This window comes from Acinonyx jubatus, chromosome A1 (assembly GCF_027475565.1).
Source record: "Acinonyx jubatus isolate Ajub_Pintada_27869175 chromosome A1, VMU_Ajub_asm_v1.0, whole genome shotgun sequence".
Taxonomy (NCBI): domain Eukaryota; kingdom Metazoa; phylum Chordata; class Mammalia; order Carnivora; family Felidae; genus Acinonyx; species Acinonyx jubatus.
In genome coordinates, this window is record NC_069380.1 from 134,536,585 (window position 1) to 134,554,084 (window position 17,500).

Sequence of the window (17,500 nt, forward strand, 5' to 3'; positions counted from 1 at the left end):
TCCTAAAATAAACAATTATTAGGCTGTAGTTAAGAAATTTTCTTCTTTGGGGGTGCCTGGGTGGCTCAGTCAGTTAGGAGTCTGACTTCAGTTCAGGTCATGAGCTCGCGGTCTGTGAGTTCGAGACCCGCATCGGGCTCTGCGTTGACAGCTTGAAGCCTGGAGCCTGCTTCAGATTCTGTGTCTCCCCCTCTCTCTGTCCCTCCCCGACTCATGGTCTCTCTGTCTCTCAAAAATGAATAAATTAAAAAAATTAAAATATAAAAAAGAAATAAAATTTTCTTCTCTCACTATGCCCAGTGATGTTCCTGAGCTAACTTACACCTTAATTCTTTCAAGTAAAATAAACACTGTGTCACACTCATTTATTAAAATAAAACCATTAAGGACCACTACATACTAAAGAACATTTTAGAAGTTAAAAAACAAAACAAAACAAAACAAGATCAATACTCAAATATTTATTGTTTTTCCTGGTCAGACCTAACCCATCTCTTCTGGCTTCCACATCTTCTATCTTCCCTTTTATATATACTAACTTTCTACTTCATTGTTAATCTATGTCTTACAGGCCATAAGATGCATTAAAAGTTATTTGTTCTTAAGAAGAACCAAAGTTATAGCCTATTTTATGTTATTCCAAGAACACTACTTTCACGTCATTTGCATTTGCTTGGATTTCTAGAGGTTAAGCGCTGGACCCAAATTCTATCTAGCTGCTCTTATGGGAACGGGTTGCCAACAGAAAAGTTGTCCAGCTCGTGTTTCTGTGAAGCAATGGTTAAGAAACACTAGCTGAAGCTAATGGTGGCTCAAACATACTTAAGCGTTTAGGAAATCTGACAATGAGTAGTGGCTTCTTTTTAATGGTAACAATTTCAAAGAGACAAAAAATGCAAGATCCAGGAAACTACAATTTCTTTGCATTTTTGAATGTAAATGTATGTTTACATTGTATTGTATACAGATATAGAAATAATACTCTGTAATCTTAAGATCCTTTCTCAGGAACAAGTCAGTCATAGTTGGCCCTGAATTTGAGGCACATAATTCTGGGGACAAGACTGCTTTTCCCAAAACTGCGACTTGAACTCATAAAAGAAACAGAAACATCTGCAACTTAATGGTCAGGACCATAGTTAAAAGTCCAGTGCAAATCTGCTAGGCTTTAGTAACACAGTATAATCAGGTACATGTAATAGTAGTGCTTATAAATACAAATCAACCAAGTCTAACTTTCGCCCATGTCATCCTTCAAATTAAATATATTTAAAATGTCAGTACGTTCCTATCCTTTAATGGTTGCTAGAACTATCAAAATAGAAAATCAGGTCCATATCTACTTAAGGCTGTGGTAAAATAGATGTTTTCTTTTTTTTTTTTTTTTTGTAATGTTTATTTTTGAGAGACAGAGTATGAGTGGGGGAGGGGTGGAGAGAGGAGGCGACACAGAATCCGAAGAGGCTCCAGGCTCTGAGCTGTCAGCACAGAGCCCAACATGGGGCTCAAATTCACAAACCGTGAGATCATGACCTGAGCCGGAATCAGATGCTTAACTGACTAAGCCACTCAGGTATCCCCAAAATAGATGTTTTCAAGAGGCAATACACACGGAAATAAAAATTGTGGGAAGCCAGTCAGCAGTATCAAAAGCTATTAAAATGTTTACACTTTTTGACTCAGTAACAGTACTTCCAAATATCAAAAGGAAATAATCTACAAGAAGCTTTATATCTAAAAATGGTTATCTACGAATCAGAGGAAAAACATGTTAATGTTCAACATTCAGCAACTATGAACTTATTCTGAACCACACTGAACAGGAACTAGGCACTATCCCAGATGCTAGAATGCCAAGAGTTACCAAGATAGGCAAGGTCCTTGCTCTTATGGAGCTTATGTTCTACTGGAGAAACAAACAGGTAAGGAAAATCAGGTTTCATAAATGCCACACAGAGAATCTAAGTGGGGTGATATGATAGAGCATGTGGGCATATCAGTTCTGGATTAAACTGGGAGAAATTTCAGGTGAGTTCTGAAAGACAAGAAGCTAGACAAGTGAAATCTGGGTTATGAGTTTCCAGCCTAAAGAGCAGGGAGTACAAAGGCCCTGAAGAAGGTATAAACCTGGTATACATTTGAAGAGAGGCCAGCTTTGTAAGAATGGACACGCATAGAATAAAATGTACATACAGAAGTGGGCAATATACACATCATGTAATATTCTGCAAACCAGGATAAAGTTTTGATTTTAACATAAGTGGAACACTGGAAGGTATCAAAGGGTCTTGAGGGGTATATCTGATCTATGTTACATTTTAAAGTATCACTTCTAGGGGCACCTGGGTGGCTCGGTCGGTTAAGCGTCCGACTTCGGCTCAGGTCATGATCTCACGGTCCGTGAGTTCGAGCCCCGCGTCGGGCTCTGTGCTGACAGCTCAGAGCCTGGAGCCTGTTTCAGATTCTGTGTCTCCCTCTCTCTCTGCCCCTCCCCTGTTCATGCTCTGTCCTTCTCTGTCTCAAAAATAAATAAATGTTAAAAAAAAAAAATTAAAAAAAAAACGTATCACTTCTAGCTGCTATGTGGAGAACGGATTTGGTGGGCAGGCGGGGGATGCAAGATTCTAAAAGCAAAAGAATAGTTGGGATCTGCTGCAGAAAGAAAGATAAGAGATAAATAATACCACATTATTCAGACATTAAATAAATAGCTATTACATGAAGAGCTATTACAACCCATCAACAAAGAGATAAACAGCCCGACTAAAAACAAAAACAGGCAAAAAATGTGGTTACTTCTCCAAAGAAGATATAACAAATGGCCAGCAAACATATGAAAAGATGCTCAACATCATTTAGACATTAGGGAAATGCAAATCAAAACCACAATAAGTCCATTCCCGAAACCAATACTGCATTGTATGTTAACTAAAAACAACAACAACCCACAATAAGGTATCACTTCACACCCAGGGAGATAATAGTAAGTGTTGACAAGAATGTAGAGAAAAAGGGACCCTCACACACTGCTGGTAAAAGGTAAATAGGTACAGCCATCTTAGAAAAAGTTCAGCACTTCCTCCAAACTTCTCAGCCAGCAATTCTACTCCTAGATATATATCTAAGAAAACTGAAACTTATGTCCATACAAAATTTTACACACAAATGTCTGTAAAAGAACTACTCACTCTAAAAAAAAAAAAAAGAAGAAAATGGAATTACTCATTGTAGTCAAAAAGAGGAAACAACTCAGTGTCCATCCACTGATGGATAAACAAAATATGGTATTGTCCATACAAGAGAATAATTATTGAACAGTAAAAAGAAATGAAGTACTCAAACATACTATAGCCTGGAGAAACCTTGAAAAACTGAGGGTAAATGAAATAAATCAGGCACAAAAAGCCACGTATTTAACAATTCCACTTATATGAAAAGTTCAGAATAGGCAAATCTGTACTAATGAAAAGCAGATTAGTGCTTGCCCAGGGCCTGGTGGGTATACTACCAGGTGGGTACTGGAGAGTGATTGCTAACGGGTACAGGTTTTCTTAATGAGTGATAAAAATGTTCTGGAATGAAATAGTGATGGTGGTTGTAGAACTTTGTGAATATAATTTAAAAACCACTGAAATGTATACGTTTAAACGATAAATTATATCTCAATTAAAAAGATGATAATATCTTGAAAGATGTAGTAGCAGTGGAGAAAAAAGCAAAGTGCACTGATTCAGGATCTGTTGGGAAAGAGGCAACAATACTTTCCTACAAATTGGATGTGGAAACATGAAACAGAGTGAGAAAATATGGCTAATGCCAGGCCTGTGGCTTCAGAAATTGGTGCTGGTGTACCAATGTTATTGCTTACTGAGAAACATAAAAGGCTGTGGGAACAGAGGTGTAAGAAATGACACGTGAAGTTCTGTTTCGGCTGCAGTTAGTTTGAGATGTACCTAACAGACATCCACGTGGTGAGGGAAAAGAGGCAGCTGCATAAGTAAGTGTGAAAGTCAGAGCTTGTACCTGAGAAGTACCACCACAAACATACCATTTTAAGTCAAGGAGTAGAGGCGAGTTCACCTAGTGAACATTCATAATTAAGAAACAGGGACTGTGGACCAGGCATAAGGATTCTACTTGGATATTCAGAAGATGAGGAAAAGTTGTTAAAGGAGTATAGAAGGGACAGCCAAGGAGAAAGGCTCAAAACTAGTAGATGATATGGTGTCACTGAAGGCAAGAGAAAAAATGTTTTCAAAGTTACACTTTGGAACACAATTTATACACAAATGTGTAAAATGTATACAAATATGTAAAAATGTTGCGGAGAACTAACTAAGGTCAAAGCAGAGAAAAGACCACTGATGTAGCAACCTTGAGTAAAATCTCAGCAGAGTGGGGAAGACAGAAGCGCACCTGATAGGACTGAAGAGGTGCCGTGAGGTAAGGGAGAGAACTAGAGATAACTCTGAAGAAGCCTGGCTGCACTTTGCAAATACGTGGATGGAACTAGAGGGTGTTATGCTAAGTGAAATTAGTCAGAGAAAGACAAATATCATATGAGTTCACTCATATAAGAACTTTAAGAGACACAACAGATGAACACAAGGGAAGGGAAGCAAAAATAATTTAAAAACAGGGAGGGGGACAAAACATAAGAGACAAATAATTCGGATGTAAATTAAAAAATAAATACATTATTAAAAAATAAGTCTGGCTGTGAAGGCAAGGTGAAAAATGATGTGATAGACAAGTTCTAGAGAATGTAGTTGAAGTAAATGGTCACTAAGTTTAGCTAAACAGAACTAAAACGGTCACCAACATAGACTGATGAGTAAGACAAGCAAACTGCTGGCTAAATTCTTACAGTATGTCTGTAGATCGAGAAAGATGAACATAAAAATAATACATTTCTTAGCAGCACTCACACATACTGGAAGGCAGACAAATAGATATGATAGACTACTGTCTATATAATAGACTACTGTCAGTGGTGACTTACGGAAAAGGGTAAGAAATAGGCGTGGCTTAGGTCATCAAAGGGATTTTTGTCTTATCTTTAATTTGCTCAATTTTTAAAATGTAATGTATTCATGTATCATCTGTAATCAAGAAATGCATATATTCTTAAAGGATATAAAACAATGTAAATGGCATGATGAGAACAATATAAAAAACAAACCATGTAAAACTCCAGAGACAGGACAATAAAATGCAACAGATGGCTCTGGATTTAATCCTGGATCAAAGAAAGCAATCTTGGGGGCACCTGGGTGGCTCAGTTAAGCAGCCGACTTAGGTTCATGTCAGGATCTCACAGCTCTTGAGTTCAAGCCCCAGCACTGGGTTCTGTGTTGACAGAGCAGAGCTTGGAGCCTGCTTCAGAATCTGCGTCTCCCTAGCTATCTGCCCCTTCCCTGCTCACGCTCTGTCTCTCTCTCCTTCAAAAATAAATAAACAGTAAAATTGTTTTTTTTAATTTTTTTTCAACGTTTTTTTTTTTTTTTTATTTATTTTTGGGACAGAGAGAGACAGAGCATGAACGGGGGAGGGGCAGAGAGAGAGGGAGACACAGAATCGGAAACAGGGTCCAGGCTCCGAGCCATCAGTCCAGAGCCTGACGCGGGGCTCGAACTCACGGACCGCGAGATCGTGACCTGGCTGAAGTCGGACGCTTAACTGACTGCGCCACCCAGGCGCCCCTAAAATTTTTTTTTTTAATAGGGGCACCTGGGTGGCTCAATGGATTGAGTGTTCAACTTCAGCTCAGGCCTTGCAGTTTGTGAGTTCGAGCCCCACGTTGGGCTCTGTGCTGACAGCTCAGAGCCTGGAGCCTGCTTCGGATTCTGGGTCTCCCTCTCTCCCTGCCCCTTTCCTGCTCACACTCTGTCTCTCTGTCTCTCAAAAATAAATAAACATTAAAAAAATTAAAAGCAAATTTTAATTTTAAAGAAAGCTACTTTTAATTCTCTTGTAAGGGACATTGGTGAGACAACAGGCAAGATTCAAATAAGGCCAAAAGAGGAGATCACAGAATTATATAAATTTTAATTCCTGATTTGATTACTATACTACGGTTGTATAACATTCTTAATTTAGGAAACATACTGCATTTAAATGTAAAGGGGTATAATGTTTGCAACTGATTATCAATTATTTCAGGGAAGAATACATATACACATAAACAAAGAAAAAAAAGACAAACAAGTATGAAATAAATGAGAATAATAAACCTAAAGTGGTACAGGGGCACCTGGGTGACTCAGTTGGTTCAGAGTCCGACTTCAGCTCAGGTCATGATCTCATGGTCCGTGGATTTGAGCCCCTGGACCGAGCTGACAGCTCAGAGCCTGGAACCTGTTTCAGATTCTGTGTCTCCCTCTCCCTCAGTCCCTCCCCAGTTCATGCTCTCTTTCTCCTTCAAAAAATAAATAAACATAAAAAAAATTAAAAAATAAAAGAAACTTAAAGTGGTACATAGGTGACACTTGGGGACAATTGGGTGAAGGATACATAGAAATTCTTGTACTATTTTCACAACTTTAAGTCTGAAAGAGATTTTTTTTTTTTTAAGTTACAAACAAACAACAACAAAAAGCATTTGTATTTTGGTTTGGTTATCTGCCAAAGGTAAACTTTCACACACTACATGACCTAGCAATTCCACTTCTAAGTGTATACCCAAAAGAAATGAAAATGTACATTGACACAGAAACTTGTATACGCATGTTCATCGCAGCATTATTCGTTAAAGCCCCAAAGGAGAAATAACCCAAATGGAAAAAATGAGGTACACTCAATGGATTATTATTCAGCAATAAAAAATGAAGAGAGAGAGGGAGAGAGGGAGAGAGAGAGAGAGAGGAGAGAGAGAGGGAAAGCAAGACAGAGATTATGCTAAGTGAAGAAAGAAAGACACAAAGGATGACATTTAGTATAACTCTATTTATTCGAAGTGTCCAGAAAAGGCAAATCCACAGAGTAAGTTAGTCATTGCCTAGGCCTGGAAATTTTGAGGAAAATGGGGTACATGTTTGATTTCTTACGGAAGGAGGGTAGATAATGAAGATATTCCATTAAAACTGTAGTTATGGCTGTGTAATTCTGAATATACTAAAAACCCAAACCAGTGAGTTGTATACTTTAAAAGGTGAATTGAATGCCATGTAAACTATATCTCAATAAAACTTAATTAGTAAAAAAAAAAAAAAAAAAAAAAGTCACAGGCAATGCTGTTTTCCAAACTGGAAACAAGCTACATATCCATCAATGGTTAAAAGAAATAAACAGATTATGGTATATTCATGCAGAAGAACACAACAGAGCTACGACTATACACAACAATGTATATTACTCTCATAAACTGCTGAACAAAATATGCCAGCCACAAAGGAGTGTATGTATAATTCCAAACCATAAAAGTTCAAAAAACGACAAAAGTACTCTATGACACTAAACGTTAGGAAAATGGTCACCCTTGGCAAAGGGATTAGTAGTGAGTGATTAGAAGAAGACATAAGGAGGCAGTAGCTTATATTTTTTTTTTAAATCAAGCTGTTCACTTCTAATATATGCACTTTTCTGCATATATCTGTTTTTTTTCTTTTTTATTAGAGAGGGGGAGAGAGAGAGAGAGAGAGAGAGAGGCGGTGCAAGTGAGTGAAGGACAGAGAGAGAGAATCCCACGAAGGAACAAGAAGGGGAGAAGGGGAGAGAGAGAGAAGCAGGGCTCATCTGAAGCAGGGCTCCAGCTCATCTGATAAAGACGGGACTAGAAATCATGAACTGTGAGATCACAACCTGAGCCAAAGTCAGATGCTTAAAAGACTGAGCCAACAGGCGCTCCCACCCCCGCTTTTTTTTTTTTTTTAAGTTTATTGATTTACTTTGAGACAGACAGCATGAGCAAGAGCAGGGGAGGGGCAGAGAGAGAGGAAGAGAGAGAGAAACCCAAACAGGCTCTGCAATGTCAGCACAGAGCCCAACGCAGGGCTCAACCTCACAAACTGAGATCATGACCTGAGGTGAAATCAGGAGTCCGAGGTTTGACTGAGCCCAACAGGTGACCTCTGCATACATAGTTCAATACAAACACTATAAACACCAAATAAACCATGAACCTCTGTATAATATGAACCTGAAAATAAGTCAAAATATGGCCTATCTGGGTAAAAGAACTCTCTTTCCTTCCAAAAAACTGAAAAATAAATATAAATCACATCAATAGTTTACTTATACGCTATATGTAATATTTTTCCAAATATTTCATAATGAAAAATACACGCAGAGAAATACAAAGTGCAGAAAAGGGAAGCTTAGTATGTTAGGTAATTGGTCTCAAATTATAAATGGTTAACTTGTTACTTTCCATCATCTTTCTAGTCATTAAAAGGGGAACTTCATCATACTATACAAATATACCAAGTTTATACAATGACTCAAGAATACCTTTTATTATTTTTATTTAATTTTTTAAAAAGTTTATTTATTTTAGGGTGCCTGGGTGGCTCAGTCGGTTAAGTGTCCAACTTCAGCTCAGGTCACAATCTCACCGGTTGTGAGTTCGAGCCCCGCATCGGGTTCTGTGCTGACAGCTCAGAGCCTGGAGCCTGCTTTGGATTCTGTGTCTCCCTCTCTCTCTGCCCCTCCCCTGCTCATGCTCTATCTCAATAATAAATAAACGCTAAAAAAAATTTTTTTTAAAGTTTATTTTGAGAGAGAGTGGAGTGGGGGGGGGGACGGAGGGAGGGAGGAGTGAGTGTGTGTGTGTGTGTGTGTGTGTGTGTAGAGAGAGAGAGAGAGAAAGAGAAAGAGAGAGAGAGAGAGAGAGAGAATATCCCAAGCAGGATCCACACCACTAGCGTGGAGCCAGATATGGGGCTCCAACCCATGAACTGTGAGAGAGTGTGACCTGTCTCACAGAAATCAAGAATCAGATGTGTAAGTGACTATGCCACCCAGGTCCCCCAAGAATAGCTTTTAAATAACATTAATGGGGGCACGTACAGATGATACATTTAAAAAAAATCATACCTTTGAGTCAGTTGTTTATTTATATCTTCCATATATTAACCAAAATTTCAAGTACTTACAATTTATATCGTAATGTCAGCATGGCATAGTAGCTGCCTTTCAAAAATTTAAAAATTTCCTGAAAAGTCACAATACTACACGTGTGAAACAGACTGATGTGTAAAATGGTAAGTATGTCCATAAGGTCCAGTTTGGCATGTATCACCTCAGGCCTTCCTCCATGCACAAAAGAACCTAACACCTTTTGTCGTAATTTCTTTTCTCAAGCTATTATTCTTTCTTTTTCTATTTCTTTTTTTTTTTAATTTTTTTTTTAACGTTTATTTATTTTTGAGAGACAGAGCACGAGGAGGAGAGGGAGACACAGAATCCGAAGCAGGCTCCAGGCTCCGAGCTGTCAGCACAAAGCCCGACGCCGGGCCTGAACTCACAAACTGTGAGATCATGACCTGAGGCAAAGTCAGCCGCTTAACCGACTGAGTCACCCTGGCACCCCTCATTTTCTATTTCTTGCAATGCATTTTGTTTTATATTAAAACACAAAGACAAATGAGATTGGAAAATAATTTAAAAGAGTGTCATTAAATTAGAAAATGTATAATCAACATAACCTAAGAACAGGAACAAAATTTTTATTTTTTTAAGAGCAAGAGAGAGACAGAGTGAGTAAGCAGGGGAGAGGGGCAGGGAGAGAGAAAGAATCCCATGTTGGCTCCATGCTCAGCATAGAGCCTGCCACGGGGCTCAACCCCACAACCTTGAGATCATCATGACCTGAACTGACATCCAGAGTTGGACATCCAACTGACTGAGCCAACCAGGCACCTCAACATGAAAAAACTTTAAATGAACTATAATTACACTTAGCAGGGACAATTCAAGAGAATGTAAGCCTTAAACAAAAGTTATATATATATATATATGTATTTTAGAATGTATTTATTTTGAAGTAGAGACAGAATGCGACCAGGGGAGGGGCAGAGAGAGGGAGACAGAGAATCCCAAGGAGGCTCTGCACCTTAAGTGTGGAGCCCGATGCAAGTAATGAACTCATGAACCAGAGATCATTACCCGAACCAAAATCGAGTCGGATGCCCAATGGACTAAGCCACCCAGGCACTCCAACAGTTGTATGTTTTTAAACTTTATGAGGTAGTTTCAACCTTTATGATCTGCCAAACATAACAAACCACTTTTTAGTCACAGACAAAACAAGGTCACATAACCACAAAGTGATTGTCAGGAAAGATGCTGAATGATCACTTACCATATAGTAACCAGTATGATAGCCACTCATGTACCAAGAGATTAACATACTTCCCAAAGCATCAGCATCATCAAGAGAATCTGGACATATGGGAGGTGGTGGGGGAATTATCTGGAAATGGAGAAAGATATAAAGTCAATAAACAAAAACTGAAGTCTGGACATCCATTTTACATAGAGAATGCTGGATGTTAGCTCTATCTTTCCCTACATTTCATGCCATTACCTATTTAAATTTTTTAAAGACATTTTGAGAAAGCCCACCGGTAACAACAGGCCAACAAAATTAAGATAAATAAAAATCAAAAGATAAAAGATCACATAAAATGTTTAGATATTTTGTTTTGATTTTCTAACTATTATTCTGTTCCATTATGAAGCTATGGGTAAAAGACCAAGTATATATACTTTAATGGTTTGTCTTAAAAAACATCCAGGGGCACCTGGGTGGCTCAGTCAGTTTAGTATATGACTTCGGCTCAGGTCACGATCTCGTGGTTCATGGGTTCGAGCCCCACATCAGGCTCTGTGCTGACAGGTCAGAGCCTGGAGCCTGCTTCGGATTCTATGTCTCCCTCTCTCTCTGCCCCTCCCCTGCTCGTGCTCTGTCTCTCTCTCAAAAATAAGTAAATGTTAAAAAAAAAAAAAATTAAAATACAACACAAAACATCCAAATAGCCTTTCAAGTAAAGGTCTTGAGTAGAAAAACTGAACCGCTCCCACTGAAACACATGGAATTTGCCACAAAGTATCTTGTATCTAGCCTACTGTTGATATCTCAAAGTCAGTCTACCATTAGAAATTGGGACAGACCATGTGACACCAATTCCAAGCACACCTGGAAGCACATTAATCCTTGTATACAGTGTGATTAAGTCCTTTAAAATAGGAGCTACCTCCCTATAGAATGAGATATAACTTCTAAGAGGAAGGAAGCATGCAACATAGGGCTCAGATATTGGGGTAATAAGAGGACTAAGTCTGGATAGCAGAAGGACATTTAAAAAAATAATCCAATGGGGCGCCTGGGTGGCTCAGTCGGTTAAGCGGCCGACTTCGGCTCAGGTTATGATCTCGCGGTCTGTGAGTTCGAGCCCTGCTTCGGGCTCTGTGCTGACAGCTCACAGCCTGGTGCCTGTTTCGGATTCTATGTCTCCCTCTCTCTGACCCTCCCCCATTCATGCTCTGTCTCTCTCTCTATCTCAAAAATAAATAATAAAAACGTTAAAAAAATTTTTTTAAAAATAAAAAAATAATCCAAGTTGGTTGGTTGGTTGATTTATTTATTTATTAGAGTTTTTATTTATTTTGAGAAACCAGAGGTCGGATGCTTACCTGAGTCACGCAGGTGCCCCCAAAACCCTGAGGTTTAGTTCAAAGGTTTACACATTAGAATCTGCCTGTAGGGATGGTATAAAATGACACTTCCATGTCCTGCTAAATCCCTAACTATGTATGAAAGCAAATTTTAATCTCAATTCTTTTACACTTACTGGTGGTCCAGAAGGAAACGGAGGCAACCAGCATGATAGGAAGTGTGGTGGTGGTGGTGGAGGTGGTGGTGGGCCATTGAACTTTAGACCAGGCTGTAAAGAACATTTCAAAGGAAGATTAATTTAGCAATTTAAATATGAAAAGAGGAAAAGGATTCAATGTCTTAAGAACCTAAATAACCACCCAGAATGATACATTATACATATCAAAAGAGATGAAACAGGGGCACCTGGGTGGTTCAGTCGGGTAAGGGATAAGCATAAGCTTCCTACTCTTGATTTTTGCTCAGGTCATGATCTCATGGTTCCTAAGATTCAGCCCTGTGTCGGGCTCTGTGCTGAGAGTGGGGCCTGCTTGGGATTTTCTCTCTCCCTCTTTTTCCACCCTTCCCCCGGTTCTCTTTCTCTCTCTCTCTCAAAAAAAAGATGAAATAGAATTTCATATACCAAATGGTGAATTTAAACAAGACTCATAAATCTAGATTTTCCTCATTTCCTTTCATATCTAAACATTCAGAAAGTAAAACCAAAGTAAAAAGATTGCCAATTACCTCAGAAATCAGAGACTGTGTATTTAGCAAGATATTTCAATCATAAAAAAGATTGTATCTGCCACAATGTCGTTAATTGTGTAATCTTTTTATGGATGTCCCCTGAGTTACATATACTAACATAAGCATATATTATAAAAATTAGTAAACCTCTCATTTAACAAGAAAAGTCAGCTCCCTCAGACCAATGAAGTACGATATGTAGATAAATTAAGAGGTCTGATCATTCTAGAAATTGTAATATAATGCAAACCTCTTTAAGAAAGCATTCACAGGGGTGCTTGCATGGCTTAGTCGGTGAAGTGTCTGACTCTTGGTTTCTACTCAAGTCATGATCTCACAGTTCGTGAAATCAAGTCCTGCATCGGGCTCTGTACTGACAGTGAGGATCCTGGTTGGCATTCTCTCCCAGTCTTTGCCCATAACCGACTCACGCATGCTTTCTCTCTCAAAATAAATAAATAAACATTTTTAAAAATGGTAAAGGGTCACCTGGATGGCTCGGTTAGTTAAGCAACAGACTCTTGATTTCAGCTCAGGACATAACCCCACCATTTTGAGTTCAAGCCCGCCTCAGGTTCCACACTGACCACACAAAGCCTGCTTTGGATTCTTCCTCTCTGTCTCTCTCCCTGCCCCTCCCCTGCACACACTTTCTCTCTCTCTCTCAAAATAAGTAAATAAATAAAAGGTTAAAAAAAAAGCACTCACAGAAAATCTTCAGACAAAGCTTTAATAAGTCAACACTGATTTTTAATTTTATTATTATTATCGCCTGAATACTATAACCTACAGTGAAGGGGTGCCTAGATGGCTAAGTTGGTGGAGCGTCCAACTTAGGCTCAGTTTGTGAGTTTGATCTCCACATCAGGCTCCTTGCTGTAGGATGGATCCTCTGTCCCCCTCTCTCTGCCCCTTCCCCACTTATGCGCGTGCCCGCTCTCTCTCAAAAATAAACAAACAAACAAACATTAAAAAATTTTAACTTCCTTGGTGCGCCTGTGTGGGTCAATCAGTCAAGTGTCTGAATTCTGCTCAGGTCATTATCTCACGTTTCATGAGTTTGAGCCCCTCATCTGGCTCTGCGCTGACAGCTCAGAGCCTGGAGCCTGCTTTGGATTCTGTGTCTCCCTCTCTCTGCCCCTCCCCCACTCATGCCCTGTATCTCAAAAATAAACTTAATTAAAACAAATTATAAAAAAAGAAATCATTCATCTTCTCTAAAAAAAAAAATTTTTTTTAACCCCCAGTGAAGAAATCACTCCTTTATACAAAACAACTGGACAGGGACACACCAACTTGGGTTCCATGATATAACTTAAAATAAAAAAAAAAAAAAAAAAAAGAGAGCAAGCAGGGGAGGGGCAGAGAAAGAGGGAGACACAGAATCCAAAGCTGGCTCTAGGGTCTGAGCTGTCAGCACAGAGCCCGACGTGGGGCTCAAACCCACAAACTGCGATATCATGACCTGAGCCGAAGCCAAAGGTCCAACCGACTGAGCCACCTAGGTGCCCCAAAATCTTTTCTGTTTAAGTTGATTTGCTACTTACAGCCAAGAGACCCATAAAGGAAAAGAGCATTTACATTTTACTCTACAAAACAATCTAGGGCTTCAGGATTTAATGTATTAGCTGCTTCTGTATTAGATGTAAATATTGTGTTTCTCACCAACTGTTATGTATCCTAACCAAATGACATGGAGAACCAGAGCATAACACCCTGGTGACAGTAAAATACCACTATACTTTCTAACGTAAATTCATGAGATTATTAGTCTAATACCCAATCCTCCATAAGAACAGTTGGGAAAGTCTTTCAGTGTAAAGTATTTTGCATTACTATTTTATTTCCTTTTCAAAGAATTTTCAAGTGTGAATTTATGATATCTACAGAAAGCTACAAAACTTTCAAGGAAAAGCTAAAACTCATCCAATGGAGGGGTGGAAAGTTATAAAATCATTAAACTGTTTCCTGGGAAAACTTTTCTGGGCAGAAATGTACCTTTCCCGGTCCCAGTCCTGCTCCTGGCATGGGGGGTGGTGGAGGCAAAAAAGAGTTCCACGAAGTAGCTTTTGACTTGACGTTATTTGATTTATTTCCAGGAGACCTGCAGGAGTTCTCACTTTCATCTGTTGAAATTTGACTTTCATTTTCATTCTTTAAAAAGAAAAAATATACATACTTTTGTTATAAAGGTATCATGGAAAAAAGTGAATACTTCAGGGGATCAAACAACTTTGATTTTCTTATCTCCTCTCTGCCTCCAAGAATTCTTTTTTCTTTCCTTTTTCTTTTTATTTTTGGTATCCTTACCTCCTGAGCATTCTGTTCTACATTATTATCCACTGCAGAGGCCGGGGAAAGGAGATCAGACACATTTTGCTCCTCCCTATTTCCATATCCAGTGTAAACCACAACGCAGGTTTCTCTCTTAAAATCAATTGAAGCAATGGTAGCTGGGTAAACGCAGCCGTCTTCTGACCAAATGGCAGAACATTTGTCACCAACTTTCCACTATAAAAGAAACCAAAGATACACACCCACACATATTTCTTTTAAAGAGGATAAATTGTAATCTTGTTTAGGTGGGGTAAGGTAGGTTGTGGAGTGGATAGTCTCTAGGTAACTGATCTGGAAGGCAGAATGATCTTTGGCTTGGGGCCAAAGACACATAAATCTGAATTTCCAGTATCAATATAATTTTGCTGTTTATAGAATCATGCCACATATTTACCATGTAATATGAATTCTGCCAACTATATAATCAATTAAGACAAGTTTGTTAATCTCTTTAAGTCTCAATTTCCTCATCTGTTAAGGAATTACAATAAAATCTACCTCATCTGTTTGTTGTGAAGAACAGAAAGGAGGGAGAGTGTGTACAGGGTCCTGCACTCTGATTCAGCACATAGCCAGTGCTTATCAAATGTTAGCTCTCTTCCCCCTTGGTAATGATAAAACTAAAGGGACTGACAAGGCACCAAAATATTTAGCTTTCAGGTCTGCTGTTTTAAATAGCAGAAATGATTTTACCTAGAATTTTTGGTTCCTGGGTATTAGTTTTAGGGTTTTTGAAGAAAAAAAAAAAGCACAGCCATTTCCCAGTTTTACAATGCCAATGCAGTTTAAGGCCCCGAGGCGCTCATCCCAAGTGGCCATGGGCTCCTGTACCCCACCTCCCACATAAAGTAAACACAATCTTCAACATATTATTTACATTCCCACCTAACTCACTATACTTTTACTGACATGCATGTTCCTAAACAATAGAAAGTTTAACAGCTATTTTAGAAGTTTTATGATTATGTGTCAGTGGAAAACACTATACTAATCATGTAAGTTAAATATATTTTACACTATTATTGAAAACAGTAACAAGAAATTCTTTGAAGTTCAATCTCTATGTTTTAAAATAACCTGCTTCAGGGCTGCTGTGGTATTCTTTTTTTGGCTTTTATTCTTCTTAGCAGGTTTTCTTTTAGGTGTGCCTTTTGGTTTATCTGAAGCTTCAGAAATGTCACCATTCTTTAGAGCATGCTGTGAAAATATGAAGAACAATCGACATGTTACAGGGTCATACTTGAAAACAAGTGTAACAATATAACCCAGTAACTACCAGGGCCTCAAGGCCCCATCAACTCAGCCTCCACTTCCTCTTTTTATCATCTCACATGCTACAACAACTATGCTGGAAGGCATCATATATCTGGTTATCAGCTCTAGGGACCTTTTTAATCAAGTCCTCACTCGCAACCTTCCTGTAAAGTTAGATTCTGATGATCATTTGTCTTGATATTCAAGACATTTTGGGTGATCTAACAGTGTAGAGCTCCAATGCTTTATTACCTCTCTAATCAAGTCTTAAACTTGGGCATTCCCAAAAAAGAACTGTCCATCCTTCTTTACCTGTTTATGATCATCTATCCCTATTACTTCAATTATAACCTCCATGCAGAGAGACTTCTCTTTTTATTTTTTTATTAAACAAAATTTTTTTTAATATATTTTTTTTTTTTTTGAGAGGCGGGACAGAGGCAGAGAGACGGAGGGAGACAAAGAACCCGAAGCAGGCTCCAGGCTCTGAGCTGTCCGCGCAGAGCCTGATGTGGGGCTCCAACTCACGAGGTGTGAGATCATGACCTGAGCAGAAGTTGGACGCTTAACAGACTGAGCTACCCAGGTGCCCCTTATGCAGACAGACTTCTAAATCTACTATCCAACTGACATTTCTTCTTCATTCAATGCAACATTTCCAATTACCAATTTCATATCTTCACATTTACTTCAAAAAACACAGTTTAAAATTAAACTGTCTTTTCCCCAAATTAGTTATTTTCCTCTACTCACACTACTTCCCTCTGCAATATCATCAATCCCAGCCAACAATGAGCCACACTTTAATCTGCATTTTACAGAACCTGCATTAGTGTGCTTCTACCTTAAGGGTATATTGAAAAGCATTACTGGAGTGCTTGGGTGGCTCAGTCAGCTGGGCCCCTGACTTCAGCTTAGGGCAGGATCTCATCACTCGTGGGTTTGAGCCCTGCAATGGGGTCTCCACTGTCAGTGTGGAGCCCGCTTTGGTTCCTGTCTCCCTCTCTCTCTACCCCACCCCAGCTAGTGCTTTCTGTCTCAAAACCAAATAAAAACATAAAAAAAACAAAAACAAAAACAAAAAACCCTAATTAAAAAAAGAGAAGTATTACTGAGAAACTTGAATTCAGTTTTAAGGATAACATACAGGTCTGATCTTTACCTCATGCAGTAAGAGTGACTAAGGGAAAGAAGTGGACTTCGTATTTGGTGCTCTGTATGAGGATATGCTCTTTGTCTGGACTACTGATGGCTCTTGCATGGTGCTCAATAAAGCTAAATACCTCACACAGCAGAGAAAGTGATGATGTTGGGCAACTGTGTAAATGTCTTGCTGGGGCCACAAAAACAGACTACATCTCTCCTTAAAGAATTGAATATTCCTGCCCTCAGGAACACCTGACTTGATAACCAACTCAGGATTTGGGTTAGAATTAATTTAATGTAAGTAAAGCACCTAGAATAGTGCCTAAAATACTGTAAACACTCTACAAGTACTAATTATAGCACTACTGACATTTATCATTATTATTTCAATGAAGGCTTGTTAAATGAAAATTATAA

The 17,500-nt window shown here is 38.8% G+C and overlaps 1 protein-coding gene across 2 annotated transcripts in view; it reads right to left on the minus strand.

Moving 5' to 3' along the window:
- The window catches only part of LOC106977081 (survival of motor neuron protein), a 41,382-nt gene that overhangs the window by 8,517 nt on the left and 15,365 nt on the right, over positions 1–17,500 (minus strand). For both annotated transcript variants that reach the window (XM_015074582.3, XM_015074581.3), the window contains exons 3-7: positions 15,761–15,880; positions 14,657–14,857; positions 14,345–14,500; positions 11,793–11,885; positions 10,301–10,411 (exon numbers count right to left, since the gene is read on the minus strand). In XM_015074582.3, the coding sequence (XP_014930068.1) occupies positions 10,301–10,411; positions 11,793–11,885; positions 14,345–14,500; positions 14,657–14,857; positions 15,761–15,880 (681 nt within the window). The remainder of the gene's footprint in view (positions 1–10,300; positions 10,412–11,792; positions 11,886–14,344; positions 14,501–14,656; positions 14,858–15,760; positions 15,881–17,500) is intronic.